The sequence below is a fragment of the Thamnophis sirtalis genome, unplaced genomic scaffold (assembly GCF_051295495.1).
Source record: "Thamnophis sirtalis isolate CommonGarterSnake01/CBP01778 unplaced genomic scaffold, rThaSir2_p1.2 scaffold_4, whole genome shotgun sequence".
In the NCBI taxonomy this organism is placed as follows: domain Eukaryota; kingdom Metazoa; phylum Chordata; class Lepidosauria; order Squamata; family Natricidae; genus Thamnophis; species Thamnophis sirtalis.
This window is the reverse complement of record NW_028261384.1, coordinates 135,181,848-135,200,348: the sequence shown is the minus strand read 5'-3', so window position 1 is coordinate 135,200,348 and position 18,501 is coordinate 135,181,848. Positions and strand designations below refer to the sequence as shown.

The window sequence follows — 18,501 nt, the reverse complement described above, 5'->3', positions numbered from 1 at the left end:
AGGGTTAGGGTTAGGGTTAGGATTATTAGGTTGTTATTAGTTGTTTGTTGAAGGCGCGCTTTTGTCGGTGCGCTGTTGTTTGCGTGCTTCTGCGCTCATTCGTCAGCGTGATTTCAAATGCGGTTTCCTCGCCACGGTTTCGTCGGTGCGCATTTGTCAGTGAACCAAAAGATTGACCCTTGCCATTGTCCTTTTTTGTTCTCTTTGTCAGGCCTTCAGCCATCTTTTCTTTTGGATCTTTGGCCTGCCACACTTTCAACTATTCTACTGTAGGAAGTTATGACCCAGCCCTCTCCCAGAAAAATGAAATATCCTAGGAAATATTGAAAAGGCAGAATATTTCTCTGGATGTGAAAAGAAAGAAACATGTTTTAAAAGACAGAATAGCTGCCTGTAGCTTCCTGCCCATCCCCACTTTGTCAATGGGCCATTAAGAAGGCCAAGTTAGTCCACTTTACATAATAAAGACTTCTCCACAGCAGCTACAGGGGGATGGGATGAAAGCATGATAATATTGGCCCCAACTGACCAAATGGCATCTGAGAACTCAACCAAACCTGGATTCAAAATACAGCCTAGAGAGTTGCCCCTGCATGGCCCCATGGGAGTCTGACAACCAATCAGAATACATTTCTTACACAGGAACAGGAAACAGAGAGGTGGAACTGAACAGGTTATAAAAAGCCTAGCAAGCCCCTCCCTCAGCCCTTCTCTTCTTCTCCACCAACATTGAACCATGTGATTACCTTTTCTGTTCAGGACTCAAGCCATGTGGTCCTGTCCACCAATAAACCATCTTTCCAAGCAGCCTCCATATCTCCAGTGTCTTTTTCCCCACTTGGAGCTGAACCCAGAAGGACATTTCTTTCATCAGTACTATGCATTTTCTATCGTGGGAAAATGGGAGGGGGGGATTGTAGGAGTGAGATACTCCTTGTGGGTATGGGGGCAAGAACATGAGCGTTCAACTACGTGGGGAAAACTGGGAAGCTTTCAGATTTGGGTTTTCCCAGATGTGCCAACATGGCTCTCTTAATAAATTGGAACTTTGAGCAATACTTTGCCTTGGACTCTGATTTAATTTTGGATGCTATCTGGAACCCTGACTCTCTTCTTCGATCAGATCTTTGCATCCTGTGCTTGGCAAACTCTCCTCCATTCCCTGAGTTAGACATGCACTCCCATATAGAAACCATGATTTTGCAATGCACTGAAGGGTCCATCTTCATGTACTATCTGGGCTTCTTGTCTTCACTGGGTTGACAGTGGAATTCCTCAGATTCATGGTTTTGGGGGATTCTAATCTGCATACCCTAGAAGATTGACCTAATGTGGCACAGGGCTTTATGGCTAACATAGCAGCCACGGTGATCTAGAGATGGAGTTCTCACCTCACAATCAGAGGCTGTGAGTTTGACCCTAGGTAGAAGCATATGTTTCTCTCTCTGGGCACATTGAAAATATATCTGCCGAATATAACTCTGCCTTGGGGACAGGAAGGGCATCCAGCCAGTAAACACTCAGCTCCATTCAGTTGTCAGACTCCACCTCGCAAGGGATTATGGGGTTGTTAAAATATGATGATGATGATGATGATAGCAGCCATGGGCCAATACCAGATCACTCAGAGCCTTATATGGGACAGTAGTGACATACTGTCAACCTCCGAGATGACAACATTGAGCTCAGACCTCTGTGTGCCATTCTGGAGTTGCCATTTGCAAACAGGGGAAGTGGGTCATCACAGATGGGTGTGGTATGTTGGGTATTGATTCGGTATTTCTGTTGGAACAGTGGCAATGGGATTGAAAATTGGAGGGTGTGTATGTGAGGGAGGACACTGGGTGTTTCTGTTCTCATGGTGATATCTGCTATGATCTAGGCTTCCTGAGACAGTAAAAAGCACACACTTAGTCCCAAAAGCTCTCTTTTTATTTTAATGGCTGTGAATTATTACAGCCTGTAATAAGTAGCAAATAGTTTGTAAAGAGTTCAACAGAAGTCTGCCAAAGTCTTTTGGGATGAAATTGATAAGCAGCCACCTTCATCTCCCTTGAAACACTGCCAATCAGCTTTGCAAGGCCACATGGAGCACAGAGTCAAAACAGAGCTTCAAAATTTAAACTGCCCAGAATGAACAAAGTTGCTTCCTGCAAAGGCTCACATGCCTTTGCTCCTCTTTTACGTCTTATGGGAGGGGCCAAACATCTACAAGCCTTACTCCTGAGTTGCCCTTTGATCTTAACTGTTCTTGCCTTCTGGCACCTCTGTGCATGCTGGGAACAGGCTCCCCGTGTTTCTCTTCCTTGCTGATGTCAGAGTCTGGAGATTCCAGAGGCAGCACATAACTCTGAGATGGCCTTATCCCCTTCTCTGCCTTTGATACAGAGCCCTCGTCCAAGCCTTCCCCAGACTCCAGGACCGCCCTATGTTCCTCCCCAACCTCCTCACTGTCTGACTCCGCTGCCAGCTCCAGAGACCACCGACGGACCACAACAATATCATGCCCTGATTACCTTCAGATTCTTTGGCAGCGCTATCAACTGCAGGAGGCAAAACCTAAGAGATCAATCTGCCCATTGTTGACTAATGCAGCAAGAAGGGTATCATAAAATCTATGGACTTTTCAAGCTGATTAGCTGCATGATCCATATGAACCATGGGTCACTGCTTGGAATAGGGGAAAGCTAAGATTGTGGATTGGATCATGTTTATGTGACCTTTCATGGATGTCTCTCTGGGTTTCATGAAAGAATTGAAGGAGGTGAAATAAGACAACAGACATCCAGACTGCTGCTGGTAATCAACAAGGACCAAACTCAACCAAACACATGTTAGATCATCCTTCCAATAATCAGAATATTCATTTAATAAAAATAATTGGTTGATTGTAAAAAAAAATGGATTAATTAACATTTTCACTTTTAAAAGATAAATGTTTGAATGGAGAGTGGAGGTACAACTTCACATTTTAAATTTCATCACTATAGTTATATTTCCACTAAGTAATTCATAAAATGTAACTGTATCTTCACAGAGAACATAAAGAAACAGTTGGAAAATTGTCAAAGATTGATTATAAAATAGTTTTTCTTTGGGTCTCTGAAATCACTAGTCCTCCCAAGCTACATTTCTGAGACATCCTAGAATATCACTGGGGGAAAGATTCAACTTGATATAATTTCCCATAAACCTAGATTTCTGAACTACAAGTACTTTGGAATGGTAAACATCCTTTAATATGAATAAATTAGATATTAATTTGAAATTTCGATGAAACTCTTATCAACTTAAAAACATAATCAAACAAAGAAAAATTAGTTAAGCATGTCTTCTTATCAACTGTTCCTTGTTGTTTAAATCAGGCCTCAACACAATAATGTAACACTTGGGGGAAAAGATGCATCCTAGGAGGGCAGCAGTAGAGCACAAGATAGAGAAGATCTCCACAGCCACCATGGCTTTTCCCCTGGTGCTCAGATAGGTTGGGACAAAGGATACCCACACACTGCAGAAAGCCAACATGCTGAAGGTGATGAACTTGGCTTCATTAAAGCTGTCAGGCAGTTTACGAGCCTGGAAAGCCACAATGAAACTGGCAAATGAAAGGAGGGCCATATAGCTCAGGACACAATAAAACATAAAGACAGATCCTTCATTGCATTGTAGAACCATTTCCTCGGTGACTGAATGCACGTCTAATTCTGGAAATGGAGGAGAAGTTGACAGCCACACAATACAGATGCTTGCTTGAAACATTGAGCAGAAAAGGACAATAGAAACAGCCAGTCTTTTCCCCACCCATGTCCTCATCCGAGATCCTGGTTTGGTAGCCTTGAAAGCAAGAGAAACAAGGATGGTTTTGGCCAACACACAAGAGATGGACAATGAGAAAATGAGACCAAATGCAGACTGTCTTAGGAGACAGGTGACTCTCCCAGGTTGTCCAATAAAGAGCAAAGAGCAGAGGAAGCAGAACAAAAGGGACATGAGGAGAGTGTAGGTGAGATCCCGGTTGTTGGCTTTCACAATAGGGCTGTCTTTGTGCTTAATAAAAGTTCCCAACACCCATGTTGTAATGAGGGAGAACACAGAAGAAACACAAGCTAAACTATACCCTAAAGGTTCTTCATAAGACAGAAAGTTAATCCTTTTCAAGAGGCATACATTTCTTTCTTGGTTTGCATATTGATCTTCTGGACATTGAAAGCAAGCTACCATGTCTGAAATTGAAAAAAAAATCAACAATATTGTAATGAGTAAATGCAGAGTAGCAATAGTGGCATAACTGATTCCTAAAGTTACTTCATTGGAAAAGAAACTAGTTGTTTTCATGATGCACTCATCATTGTCATAGCTTGCTTATAGATCTCCAGGCTATTGAAAGCAAGCAAGGGTGTCTATTAAGAAGAAGAAAAACTTCTCTCAACATGGATTCATGAGAAAGTCAATTAATAATTTTTATAGTAAATGGAATGTTCTTACCAAATTTCAAGTGAAAATAAAAAAACAGTTATCAAGGAAGTAGATTAACATGTTACACATATTTCAAATGCAAAGTACATAGGAAAAATAATTTGTGATGTCACAAGAAATCATTTTATTTAATAATTTAATTTTTATTTTTTTTCCTTTGTTTCTTTTAAAGTTCTTTTATATTTATCTCAATAAATTATAAATAAGGGAACCAGGAGCATCACTCTTGGATGGATAGAATGGAAATGAAACAAAACAGAATAGAACAGAATAGAACAGAACAGAACAGAATAGAACAGAACAGAATAGAACAGAACAGAATAGGCCAAGTGTAATTGGACACACAAGGGATTGTGCATAAGCATAAGAGATTATTTGTTTTATTTTATTTGTTTCTTTTAAAACTCATTTCCAATTTCCAATAACCCAATAACCCTAACCCTAACTCAACACTAAATAGCTGAAAGCATGCTGCAGAATATGTTCACACAAATATCCATATTGTGTACTTGTTTGTAATGGCTGATATTTCAAGTTCATCTCTATAACAACAAAACTGAGAAGTCATTAACATACCAATCTTATTTGAGATTTTCCCCTCTGGGCATTGAATGCAATCATAACAACAGAATTTTTTCCCTTCATGCTTCCTTTTCTGATAACCAGGCTGACAATATCCATTGCACAGAGAGATGGGAAGCACCTAGTTATTAATTTAATAATGTTAGAAAATAAGGATTTATTGTTTTGAATAAAGTTCAGTTGTTAAACTGTAAATTAAATGTGCAGCATTGTTACAATAAAAAGTCCTATCCATAATATATAAAAAGGGTTAAGAAATAAATTGGATTTGAGAAAGTATTTCAACTCAAAATTAAGTTAAATCCACAGTTTGAATTTGTGAATGCACGTGACCTGGATTTCCCCTTTTTCAATCAGATTCCTATCAGGAATTGAATATGTGATATTTCATTAATCCAATTCATCTATTTGATCAGATGAATTGAGTCAATCAATCCTGCAGGACTGTAACTTTGTTGCTTGTATCCTTATGATTTATATTGAAATTGATTGTTTCCTGATTACTTATTTGTACCCTATGACTATCATTAAATGCTGTACCTCTTGAAGTATGTATCTTGTCTTTTTATTTAAGAGCATATGCACCAAAGACAAATTCAAATTCCTTGGGTGTACAATCACACTTGGCCAATAAAGAATTCTATTCTATTCTATTCTATTCTATTCTATTTTACTCTACTCTACTCTATAAAATTTGCTTTAAATCACATCAAAGTTTCATTCATCCAAGGAAATATAGTCATTTCAATGCACTCATTTTCTGTCACATTTTCAGCCTGCTATTTGAGTGAACTCTAATCATGTGCACAATGTTAGTGAAATTAGTTTTCCACATTTCAAGTGGAAAATGTCATTTTTTAAAATTTGGCTCTTCCTCATGATTTCCCTGGAAGGAGAGCAGTAAATTTCCAAGTCAAAAGATATTGAGACTCTAGAAAAACTGCAGAGAAGAGCAACCAGGATGATGAGGGGACTGGAGACTAAAACATATGACAAATGGTTACAGGAACTGGGCATGACTAGCCTAGTGAAGAGAAGGACCAGGGGAGACATGATAGCAGTCTTCCAATATTTGAGGGACTGCCACAGAGAGGAAGGGGTCAAGCTATTTTCCAAAGCGGCCAAAGGCCATGCAAGGAATAATGGATGAAAACTTATCAAGGAGAGATTCCACCTGGAAATAAGGAGTCTCCCTTGCAACTCTGCTAATCTGTCATATAAGACTAGGTCATAAAAATATACCTGGTTAAATGATCTGTGCCAAACAATCATGTCCTCATTAATGACTAATTCTTGTCCTGGGAGAGCGTCAGGATCCACTTTTCCAATCTTATATCTCTGGAAAGTGGAATTGGGAAAGGTGACTATGTTGACAATATCAAAGCCACCTTTTCTGTTCTTTTGGTCATAAAATGTCAAGATGTCACCAAGAGAATTGTTGAATGTCTTGTCTTTAAGAAACTGGTGGAGCTATATTATCAGGAATGAAATAGAAAACAAAGAATAGAAATCAGTAATTTTGTCTTAGCTGTACTCTACATCTGTGGGAGAAACTCTGAAAACAGGGAAAGTCTATTTCTCCAACCTCCAGCAACCGTTCTCCATATGTTTTAGTCTCCAGTCCCCTAATCATATTTGTTGCTCTTTCTCTAAACTCTTTCTAGAGTCTCCACAACTTTTCTACATTGTGGCGACCAAAACTGAATGCCGTATTCCAAGTGTGGCCTTACCAAGGCCTTATAAAGTGGTATTAACGCTTCACATGATATTGATTCTATCCGTCTGGTTATGCAGCATAGAACTGTGTTGGCTTTTTTGGCAGATGCTGCACACAACTGACTCATATTTAAATGGTTATCCACCAGGATTCCAAGATCCCTCTCACAGTTACCACTATTGAGTGAAGTACCACATATACTGTACCTGTGCATTTGGTTTTTCTTGCCTAAATATTCATCCAATGAATAAAAATTCATCAGAACCACTTGCTCCTGGCTTCCTACTCATTTTTCATTTAGTTTAATTCTTACAGATATAAGGCAGCTTTGGGAGTGGAAAGAACATAAGGATAACTGACTGCCCTAACTAAAATTCTTCTAGTTTCTTCAACAATAGGTGAAATGCCTAAAAAGCTATAGGAATTTGGGAACCTGCATTGAGAAGCTGCATTTTATTTCATTTCAGCAGTAATGTTCAGGCAGTAAATTTGAAAATATATAAAAGTATGTCACTTTTGCATGGTGTGGTACTGTATACATTCTTTATACTTCTTTATAAGTATCATATAAAGCATGGTATTCTGTACAGCACTATATAAAGTAAGGTACTATATAAACATTATATGAGATTTGTTAACAGAGTTGGAAAGGATCTTGCAGGTCATCTAGTCCACCCCCCGCCCCCTGCCCAAGCAGGAGACTCTACACCATTCCTGACAAATGGCAGTCCAATCTCTTCTTGAAAACCTCCAGTGATGAGGCTCCCACAACTTGTGAATGTGAGCTGTTCCATTGGTTGATTGCTTATCACTGTCAGAAAGTTCCTCCTTATTTCTAGATTGAATCTCTCCTTGTTCAGTTTCCATCCATTATTCCTTGTCTGGCCTTCGAGTGCTTTGGAAAATAGCTTGACCCCTTCCTCCTTGTGGCAGCCCCTCAAATATTGGAACACTGCTATTATATATTATTATATACTATATTATACTATGTGTTATACTATATAAGCATTAACTTTATCAAAGCAATGTACTTAATTTTAATGGCTGCTTTTCCCCCTTTCAGTATTTGTATCACACAAATCACCATTCTGATCAACAAGCTCAGTGTTATAGCCACTGAGCCACTGCTTCCCTCATTTACAGTACTGTTACAGTATTTTTTTTTCAAGCAAATTACCTTCCATGGTTGTGCATCTTCATAGTGTAATAATTTAGGCCTCCTCAAATGCCTGTGATTAGATTGAAGTAAGAAGAGAGCATGTAAAGCTTGAGCCAATACATAGACAGCATTATAGATACTATAGCTGTGTCCAGTCAACTGCATCTCAAAAAGAGACCCAGGAATGTCCTCCAGCTTTTCCTCTCCGGTACAAATGTCATTGTCCACCAGAGTTGAACGAGAAGATGGCAAAGAACAATCAAACACTTGTTCCCAGAAAAGTGGGAAAATACCATCTTCTTGAATCCAAGGAGGTTTTATCGACTTCAGGAATTCGTTGTACCCTGAAATTTGCTTTGAGTGAATTGTGAAAAAAATGGCACCATCAAAGAATCGTCGATCCCATTTTTTTTGTATACTTGTTAGTAAATAATCAATCTGGGCAGTCATGATCCACACCTTTCCCAAGGAACTGTGGTCAAGTCCAGGGAACATTGTAAAGATGATGGTAGTCACCCATGCAATGGTCAAAGAGTCTCCCGAGATAATAAAGGTCTTGATCTTCTCATCAGCTATGCTGTTGTAAATGTTTGCTGCTTTCTCAATCATGTCCTGAAATTTATCCCAGTGGGTTAAATATGGGATTCTTTGAATGGAAGCAGAGCAGATGCCATGTTGGGAAAAGAGGGACTCCATGATCTGCAGGAAATGTTCTCCATTCCAATTATCAGTAGTCAAGATCCCAATCCAGGTCCACCCAAAATGTTGAAGCAGTTGGATAATCCCAATGTACTGAGAAGATTCATTGGGGACAATGGAGTAGAAGGAAGACATCTCTCCATTATCACTATCCAGAGGGGTAAATGATCCATAAGCGAGCTGAAGCAAAGAACACATTCTGTAGACATATATTACCAGTAGCATATTTACCTCAGTTTTTCAATTCATGAAAACTATCTTTTCTAAGGTTATTCAGCTAAGCGATGATCATTAATCATTATTTTCTAGAAGGGAGGAACAGAATAAATCTGTTGTCTATTCTTCAGGTGCCTGCCTACCTGTGGTATCTTGTATAAACCAACAATGTCTGCCATGTAGGATGAAGTTTCAGAGCTGAGTCCTCCAATAATGGCCATGAGGTTTTTCACGGTGTCACATTTGTAGTTGGGGACGAATTGCTGGGATTTGAAGAGGAGGTCTAGGATTGTCCGATAGGTCATCATTGAATGATAATAGTTATCATGGATATGGAAACCAAGAGTGACATTAGGCAGGATTTGTGGATTCTCATTGATCTCCTTCACAGCAAAGGCCAAGGAAAGGACATGTTGGTAGAATTTTGTTAGTACCCTGTATATAAAATGATTTCACTCTTTCAGAAGTTAACTTTAAAGAAGATTTTATGTCAGAACAATAGCAATTGCTATAACTGAATTAAATATGTCAATAACCTCTCCCTCTCTCCATGGTTAAGCTAGGGCAATTCCTTATCAATTGAGAACTCTGCCACACTGAAAATTATTCTGTGATTGATATGGTTGCAGAATGAGTCAACATACTGCCAGTTTCCACGAACTAAATGTCCTCCTTTTTTTAAAAAAAAACTAAAATATTTTTTTATATATTTCCTATCATTTGCAATAACATCTCATAAGGAGAGTATAAATTGCAGTTTGCTTGTAGGCTTGATGTTATATAAGAGCCCCATGATATTTCTTTCTAGTATGCATTGGTAGAATTTTGTTAGTATCCTGAAAATAAAATGATTTCACTCTTTCAGAACTTAACTTTAAAGAAGATTTTACCTCTGAATAACTGTAATTGCTATAACTGAATTTAATATATCAATAATCTCTCTGTCTCTGTTGCTCTCTCTGTCTCTCTGTCTCTGTTGCTCTCTCTGTGTCTCTCTCACTATGTCTGTCTGTCTGTCTGTCTGTCTCTCTCTCTCTCTTTCTCTCTGTGTGTCTGTCTGCCTCTGTCTGTCTGTCTGTCTGTCTGTCTCTCTCTCTCTCTCTCTCTCTCTCAGATAGGACTATTCCATCTCAATTGAGAACTCTGCCAGAATGAAATATTTCCTGTGACTGACATGGATGAATATGAATCAACATATTGCCACTTCCCACAAAGAAAAATCTCCTACTATTATATATTGGTAGAATTTTATTAGTACCCTGTAAATAAAATGATTTCATTCGTTCAGAAGTTAACCTTAAAGAATAGTTTACATTGTAATTGCTATAACTGAATTAAATATATCAATAATCTCTCTCTCTCTCCCCCTCTTCCCCTCTCTGTCTCCATCTCTCTCTCTCTCTCTCTCTCTGTCTGTCTCTCTCTTTCTCCCTCTCACTCATTCTCTTTAAGCTAGGGATATTCCATCTCAACTGAGAACTCTGCCAGAATGAAATAGTTTCTATGACAGACATGGTTGCAAAATGCGTCAACATATTACCACTTCCCACAAACAAAAAATATCCTGCTATTTAAAAAAAAAAAGCAATTCTCTTTATTCTTTTATTCTCAACTTACAGGAAGGTTGTATAATGAAATCATGAGTGACATGTTTCTTGTTGGTTTGCCATTACACAACAACCCATGACATTTCTTGCTAGCATCCTGATGCTACCATAAATTGGGTTGCCTGGTCTAATTTTGCACACTCACATACACACACACACCGGCAGAAAGAATTTACATTGATTAAAAGCTGTCTTGAATTCCATAGGTGTAAAATACCCACAGAGAGAAAGAGTTTTCATGATGCAAAGAAAAAAAATCCACCTTTCCCTCTTTCCATGCATGCATTAAACTTTCTTAACTTGTACAGAGGAGCAAGATAAGAAAAATCCATACTCTGGAAATTCAAAGAGCTCTTGAGCAGGATGCATATGAAATGAAACTTCATTGAAATGGTAATGTATCATAGAAACCATCTCGCCGAGAACGATGTCTCCTTCCTGGTACCACTCATACCGAGTAGGTATTGGATCCCCCAATTGACATGCTAGACTATTTACTCTGACTTTTGGGATCACAAGAAGAAGAAGGAGAAGAAGAAGAAACATCTGGGCAGCAGAAAGTCTTCAGAAATATGGATGAGTCTGATTTCACTTTAATCAGAAATCTGCATTAACAAACATTAGCCAGGCTCAATTTGAGAGTTTTGCTATTACTCCTTAGGTATAACAATAATACAGATCCATCCATGTCCTTTATTCAGTTGGCCAAAATCCAACTAACATTGTGCTCAGACTCTGCGCACTCTGGCACTATGGCAAATCACACTTTGAAGTAAAAGACAAATATAAACTCTGTCCGTACCAATTGTTACTCTTATTTGCAACTCTCTATGGGACAAAACCATTTTCCCCTCTTCTCACTAATAGATTTGATGTCTCTGCTTCAGATGTTTACATCTTAGAACAAGCGAACAAATTGCAGTCACTAGAATAATTCTAGCGGCAAGATCATTAATTTTGCTCTTCATGTCATCTGTTATTGAAACAGATGATGTAATAGATAATGTAGTAGTAAATATTAGATGTGATTTTTTTAAAAATTGTTCAGCCACTGCAGCTTTCCCCAGGAGCACTTTTCTCATTTTGGAAGTTCAGCCAGTGTCAACTTTGCAAACAGATTAGTTGTCTCCATTAACCCAACTTTTCAAGCAATAAACTTTACTTTAAGCACACAGAGTTATTTACCGATGTTCTTTCTGCAGTAAAATTCATGCTTCAGTAGAATTATTTCCCATTATTTTCCATACAGAGCAAAGGCTTTTTTAAAATGTGGAATTTTAGACTTTCTTGAATAAATTTTATGGTGTAGATCTAGGACGGTGATGGCGAACCTAGGGCACGAGAGTTATCGCCCCAGCTGAGCTCCACCATGCATATATTGGCATCTTCTGCTGGCCAGCTGATTTTGGGGTCTCTGCAGCCTGGGTTGTTTAATCAAAATGCAGTTAAAACACTATACAAGCCATCGAGAATTGAACTATATACATCCAACAGGAAGAGAAAGTGTCTCACAGGTGCAGATAGAGGTAAATCCTAGAGAGGCAGGAAGTTCATCACTGAACAATGGAGATGAATCCTAGAGAGAAAATACAGGTAGTCCTCCACTTACAACAATTCACTCAGTGACCGTTGAAAGTTAGAACAGCACTGAAAAAAGTGACATACGACCATTGTTCACGCTTAGGACAATTGCAGCATCCCCATGGTCATGGGATTTATGTTTGAAAGCTTGATAATTGGTTCATATTTATGATGGGTGCAGTGTTCCGTGATCCTCTTTTGCAACAAAAAAAAAAAAGTAAATGGGGAAGTCAGATTCACTTAACAACCATGCTATCTTTTTTAACAACTGATTCACTTAACAAATGTAGCAAGAAAAGTTATAAAATATGGCAAAACTCACTTAACAAATTTCTCATTTAGCAAGATGAATGTTGGGCTCAGTTGTGATTGAAAGGCAAGCATAATGCATTATGTCCACATTTTCTCTGTCTATCTGCCTAACTGTTTCTATCATCTGTCTGTCTGTCTGTCTGTCTGTCTGTCTGTCTGTCTGTCTGTCTGTCTCTGTCTCTGTCTCTGTCTCTGTCTCTGTCTCTGTCTCTGTCTCTCTCTCTCTCTCTCTCTCTCTCTATCTATCTATCTATCTATCTATCTATCTTCTATCTATTTTCTATCTATCATCTATATCTATATCTATATCTATTTCTCTCTCTCTCAATCTTTATCTATCTACCTATCTACCTATCTACCTATCTACCTATCTACCTATCTACCTATCTACCTATCTACCTATCTATCTATCTATCTACCTACCTACCTACCTACCTACCTACCTACCTACCTACCTACCTACCTACCTACCTACCTATCTATCTATCTATCTATCTATCTATCTATCTATCTATCTATCTATCTATCTATCTTTCTATCTATCTTTCTATCTATCTTCTATCTTCTATCTTCTACCTATCACCTAGATCTATATCTATTTATCTCTCTCTCTCTTTCAATCAATATCCATCTATCTATCTATCTATCTATCTATCTATCTATCTATCTATCTATCTATCTATCTATCTATCTATCTATCATCTTCTATCTATTTTCTATCTATCATCTATATCTATATCTATATCTATTTCTCTCTCTCTCTCTCTCTCTCTCTCTCTCTCTCTCTCTCAATCTTTATCTATCTACCTATCTACCTACCTACCTACCTATCTACCTACCTACCTATTTATCTATCTATCTATCTTCTATCTTCTATCTTCTACCTATCATCTACATCTATATCTATTTATCTCTCTCAATCAATATCTATCTATCTTTCTATCTATCTATCTATCTATCTATCTATCTCTATCTCTATCTCTATCTCTATCTATCTCTATCTATCTCCATCTCCATCTCCATCTCCATCTCTCTCTCTCTCTCTCTCTCTCTCTCTCTATCTTCTACCTATCATCTACATCTATATCTATTTATCTCTCTCTCTCTCAATCAATATCTATCTATCTATCTATCATCTATCTATCTATCTATCTATCTATCTATCTATCTATCTATCTATCTATCTATCTATCTATCTATCTATCTATCTCTATCTCTATCTCTATCTCTATCTCTATCTCTATCTCTATCTCTACCTCTACCTCTACCTCTACCTCTACCTCTACCTCTACCTCTACCTCTATCTATCTATCTATCTATCTATCTATCTATCTATCTATCTATCTATCTATCTATCTATCTATCTATCATCTATGTTTTGCATATATGATAATCCTCAAAAAAGTTTTGAATCCTTATAAATTTTTATAAATTCTATCTATCATCTATGTCTTTCTGTCTTTCTGTCTCTGTCTGTCTCTCTCTACACACACACACACACACACACACACACACACACGGGGAGGGGATCTGTGTCTCTGTGTTTGTGTCTTATCTCTGTGCACTGAGTGGACTGTTCCAACTTTTACATTCAGTGGCTATCAACTACAGTTATAAGCTGAGGATTGATTGACTTTGGCTGTTTTCATTTTAGGGAACACCATGGGTTATTATAGCTTTTCTCTGTATATTAAATGAATCACATTTTCAAGATCACATCTTTTTTCAGCCACTTGTAATTAAGCTTTGTGTGAACTAACAAGTTGGCACTCATGTGAGGATTGATGTAGATAAATGTAGATAATGTAATTCTCAAAAGCCAAAGTTTCTGAAACTTTTCTGGCTATAAGGTCAAGGTAAGAGCAAAGAAGATTGGAAGGCAAGAGAAAGAAAACAGCACTTGCTTATGGAAACTATCTGTAACTCTTACAATAACCATGGACAGATTTTACACAAACACAATTTGCCTAAATTCCCAGGGAATACAGTATAAGGTTATAATTTGCAAATGTCTGTATTTCAGTTCTGTTTCTTGACAGCATCAAACCTGAACAAGGATGGCAAGGAGAAAACAAATCCAGAAAATCCTGCTGCATTTTGAAAGATCCCTCAAAATTGATCTTGTGCCACTGAAATCAAGGAAACCACTCTTTTTTATCTTTATTTTTTAAATTTATATATCTTCTGCTCTTTCAGTGGACATTTCCCATTTGGTCTAACCAAGGCATTTTTTTTTTTGCAAAGTTGACTGCTATATTTTGTTGACCATGTTTTCAAAAGGATGGAAGGCTGGCTCAGGTCTTCTGGCATTTAACCTTCTTCTGCTCTTCTTTCTATCTGGCAGTGTCAATCAGAATTTGAAATCAATCTGCTTCAAGCCCAATAATGTTCGCAGGATACATTTCACCTCTGCAGACAATATGATACTTGGGGGATTTTTTTCCTGTGTCAACCCTGATGAACGTACCCAGACTTTCAAAAAAGTGCCAGTAATCTCTGAATATGTAGTGTAAGTGCCTTGTTCTTCTTTGAGCAAAATGTAATATAACTTCAGACAAAGGTTATAGAATGTAGAGAAAAGGGAGATTATGCTGGTTCAATTATGGCACTGCTAGTTTGGCTGTCAAATTTCAAGATGTTAGCCATGTTAATCAAGGCTTCCGTTAAGAGATGTCCCTTAGGAAAACATGTATGTGGGACCTTCACATGTTTCAACGGATACTCAAGGAATCTAAAGGTGCATTTTCAACTTGGATTTTTGAAAAAAAAGCATGCTCCTCTCTTCATTTTAAAAATGGAAATACCACCAAGTTTATTTTATTTATTTATTTAATTTCATTAAGCATGAATTAGATAACACATATAAGTATAGACATGATTATCAATGCATGAAATGAATATGAATACCAGGGAACATTAGGACAGAAATGGTAGGCACACTGGTGCACTTATTCGCGTCCCTTAAATACCTCTTAGGAATGGGGTGAGGTCAACTGTAGACAGTTTAAGGTTAAAGTTTTGGTGGTTTGGGGAAGAAACCACAGTGTTGGATAGTGCATTCCAGGCATTGGCAACTCTGTTGCTGAAGTCGTGTTTTCTGCAATCAAGTGTGGAGTGGTTTGCCATAAGTTTGTATCTATTGTGAGCTTGTGTGTTGTTGTGGTTGAAGTTGAAGTATTCATTGACAGGTAGGGCATTGTAGCAGATATTTTTATGTACTACACTTAGGTCAAATCGAAGATTGCAAACTTCTAAATTGACTAAGCCCAAAATTTCAAGTCTGGTGGCATAAGGTATTCTCTTGCGAGCAGAGGAGTGGAGGACACTTCTTGTGAAATATCTCTGGACTAGTTCAATTGTATTTATGTCTGGTATGCAGTGCGGGTTCCAGACAGATGAGCTGTATTCAAGAATTGGTCTAGCAAAAGTTTTTTATGCCCTGGTTTGCAGTTCAATATTATCAAAAAAGAAGCTATGGTTAAAAGCTCTTAATACCTTTTTGGCAATGCAGTTACAGTGAGCTCTGGCACTTAGACTGTTTGAGATGAGTGCTCCAAGGTCCTTGACAGTGTGCGGGTCATCTACAAAGTCACATCCACCCAGCTTGTATTTTGTGTTCTGAATCTTTTCTGCCAATGTGTAAGACGGAGCATTTCTTGGTTGAGATTTGGAGTTGCCAATTGTTTGATCATTCTGACACATAGTCAAGGTGTTTTTGTAGGGTAGCAGCATTGTCAGTGGTAATGAATCATGAATGATGAATAATAATGAATAATGATGATGAATTATATCATCGGCGAAGATTTCATGGGAAATAGGATCATTTCTTCCCAATCATTGTCCATACCAGGATCTTTCATATCATCTATCTTACTGAGATCAGAATTCACAATTCGAATTCAGGCAAGTACATAACAGTAAAATGCTAAGGACAGATACATCAGGAATAGAATATCAAGTGACTCCTTGATAAGATGCACATCATCACCAAGTTGTTATTGATATTGATTGCTTCCTGATTGCTTATTTGCACTTTATGACTATCATTAAGTGCTGTTCCTTCTGATTCTTGACAAATATATCTTGTTTGAGCAGGCTCCATTTAATGTTGATGATATTAGTAATTTCATTTAAATAAAAAACTTTCATATTGATAATTTTAACATAAAAATATACATATACAGTAATCATGTTTTAAACACCCCACATCCCCCCCACAAGCTTGGGGGCCCTGGTTACAATTTTCAGCTATTCTGATCATAATATGGTATAGTTATACATCATTACATGCCCCACGTTTTAGGTTCTCTCCTTATAATCTCAGTAATTTTTCCATTGGAAATATATTTCAAGTTCCTCCTCCATTTTTTCATATCTTTACATAGCTTACATTTAATTATCTTTTAGTTACAATCCTTCCTATTCAATGTTTTTGCAATTCCATTAATCTGCTATATAACATGGCAAGCAATAGGCACCTCACTTATATTCATCTTCTTAAAAGTTATATGTATGTATGTATGTATGTATGTATGTATGTATGTATGTATGTGTATATCCATATTCCAAATATTTTAACTTATATTTAATTATTTTTTCATTACCATCATTGTTATTCAATCAATTAGCAACTCAGTTTAACTCTCATGTAAAAGAACAAATTCCTTGTGTTCCAATAAAAAATTCTATTCTATTCTATTATTTGGTGATTCCATTGGATGAAGAAAAGATTACAAGATTCAAAAGAACAGTGTAAAGATTTATTTTTGTGTAGTAGTTGCATGTAAACTTTTACAGCAGTTCTAGGAAGATCTAGATAGTTGATAATTTTATAAACTCTTCAATATACTTTTCCTATGAAAGAAGGAAGCTCCAACAAATCAGCAAACTATGAACTACAAGTTTGATTTATGGACCTGATCATATAATTTACTGCCCAAGATTAAAATTTTGTTGTTAGTTGCAAAGTTATGTCTGACCCGTCATGACCCCATGGAGAATGTTCCTCCAGGCCTTCCTGTCCTCTACCATCCTCTTCAGTGACTCCATCCAGCCACCTCATTCTCTGTCATCCCCTTCTTCTTTTGCCTTCCATCTTTCCGAGCATTAGGCTCTTCTCCAATGAGTCCTTCCTTCTCATTAGGTGGCCAAAGTATTTGAGTTTCATCTTCAGGATCTGGCCTTCTAAAGAGCAGTCGGGGTTGATCTCCTCTATGACTGATTGGTTTGATTGCCTTGTAATCCAAGGGACTTGCAGGAGTCTTCTCCAGCACCATAGTTCAAATGCTTCCATTCTTTGGCACCCAGCCATTCTTATGGTCCATCATTCACAGCCATACATTGTAACTAGGAAAACCATAGCCTTGACTATACACACTTTTGTTGGCAGGGTGATGTCTCTGCTTTTTAGTATGCTGTCTAGATTTGCCATAGCTTTCCTCCCCAGGAGCAAGCTTTTAAATTCTTGGCTACAGGCTCAATCTGTGGTTATCTTGGAGCCCAGGAAAATAAAATCTGTCACCACCTCCATTTCTTCCCCATCTATTTGCCAGGAATTGGGAGGGCTGGATGCCATGATTTTAGTTTTCTTACTAAGATTAGCATCTATCCAGCCAATGATAAGGTTGATTAGCTGATGTTCCCAGACTTTCAAAGAAAACACATCCTCTGTCAGAAGATGATATTGCAAAACAAGAGAGATGCACAAAACCAAGAGGGGCAAAAAACCAAGGATGAAAACCTGCTAGAATGCTTGTGGGTCAACATAAAATAATGTCATTGCCATAGGAATATACTCTAGGCCACCCAGCCAAGCATAAGAAACAGATGAATGGTTTGCTAAACAGTTAACCAATGTAATTCAAAATACACCACAGTAATAACAGGCCATTTTATTTACCCAGACAAAAACTGGGAGACAAACTCAGGAACAAAGGGGGGAAATCGGACGAGTTGATCCAACTGACAATTTTATCACTGAAAAGGTAGAGGGGGAAGCAAGAGGATCAGCTCTACTAGAATTAATTCTATGTCCTGTTCTTTTTTTAAAGTAAACTTTTTATTATTATTTTTAGAAACCTTTTTTTATTAAACAGGAGTTTTTTCTATTTTTCTATTTTTAACACAAATATCATATTTTCAACATTTCCACA

General features: G+C 37.6%; 1 protein-coding gene across 1 annotated transcript; it reads right to left on the bottom strand.

Moving 5' to 3' along the window:
• Positions 1-3,321: 3,321 nt before the first annotated feature.
• On the bottom strand, positions 3,322-10,870 carry LOC148046762 (vomeronasal type-2 receptor 26-like). Its single transcript, XM_087714935.1, has 6 exons — positions 10,791-10,870; positions 8,993-9,284; positions 7,953-8,813; positions 6,301-6,528; positions 5,053-5,179; positions 3,322-4,223 (listed from the first exon to the last, which is right to left on the bottom strand). The coding sequence occupies exons 1-6, from the start codon at positions 10,868-10,870 to the stop codon at positions 3,322-3,324; spliced, it is 2,490 nt and encodes an 829-aa protein (XP_087571061.1).
• Positions 10,871-18,501: the final 7,631 nt, after the last annotated feature.

What these genes read in the sequence shown, in the direction of transcription:
- LOC148046762 (XM_087714935.1), bottom strand. Translation starts at nt 10,870, where the DNA reads ATGGTTTCTATGATACATTACCATTTCAATGAAGTTTCATTTCATATG. An exon ending in GAGCTCTTTGAATTTCCAGA is followed by an intron (nt 9,285 to 10,790) that starts GTATGGATTTTT and finishes TTTTATATACAG; the next exon opens with GGTACTAACAAAATTCTACC. An exon ending in GAAAATCTCAAATAAGATTG is followed by an intron (nt 4,224 to 5,052) that starts GTATGTTAATGA and finishes TTTCAATTTCAG; the next exon opens with ACATGGTAGCTTGCTTTCAA.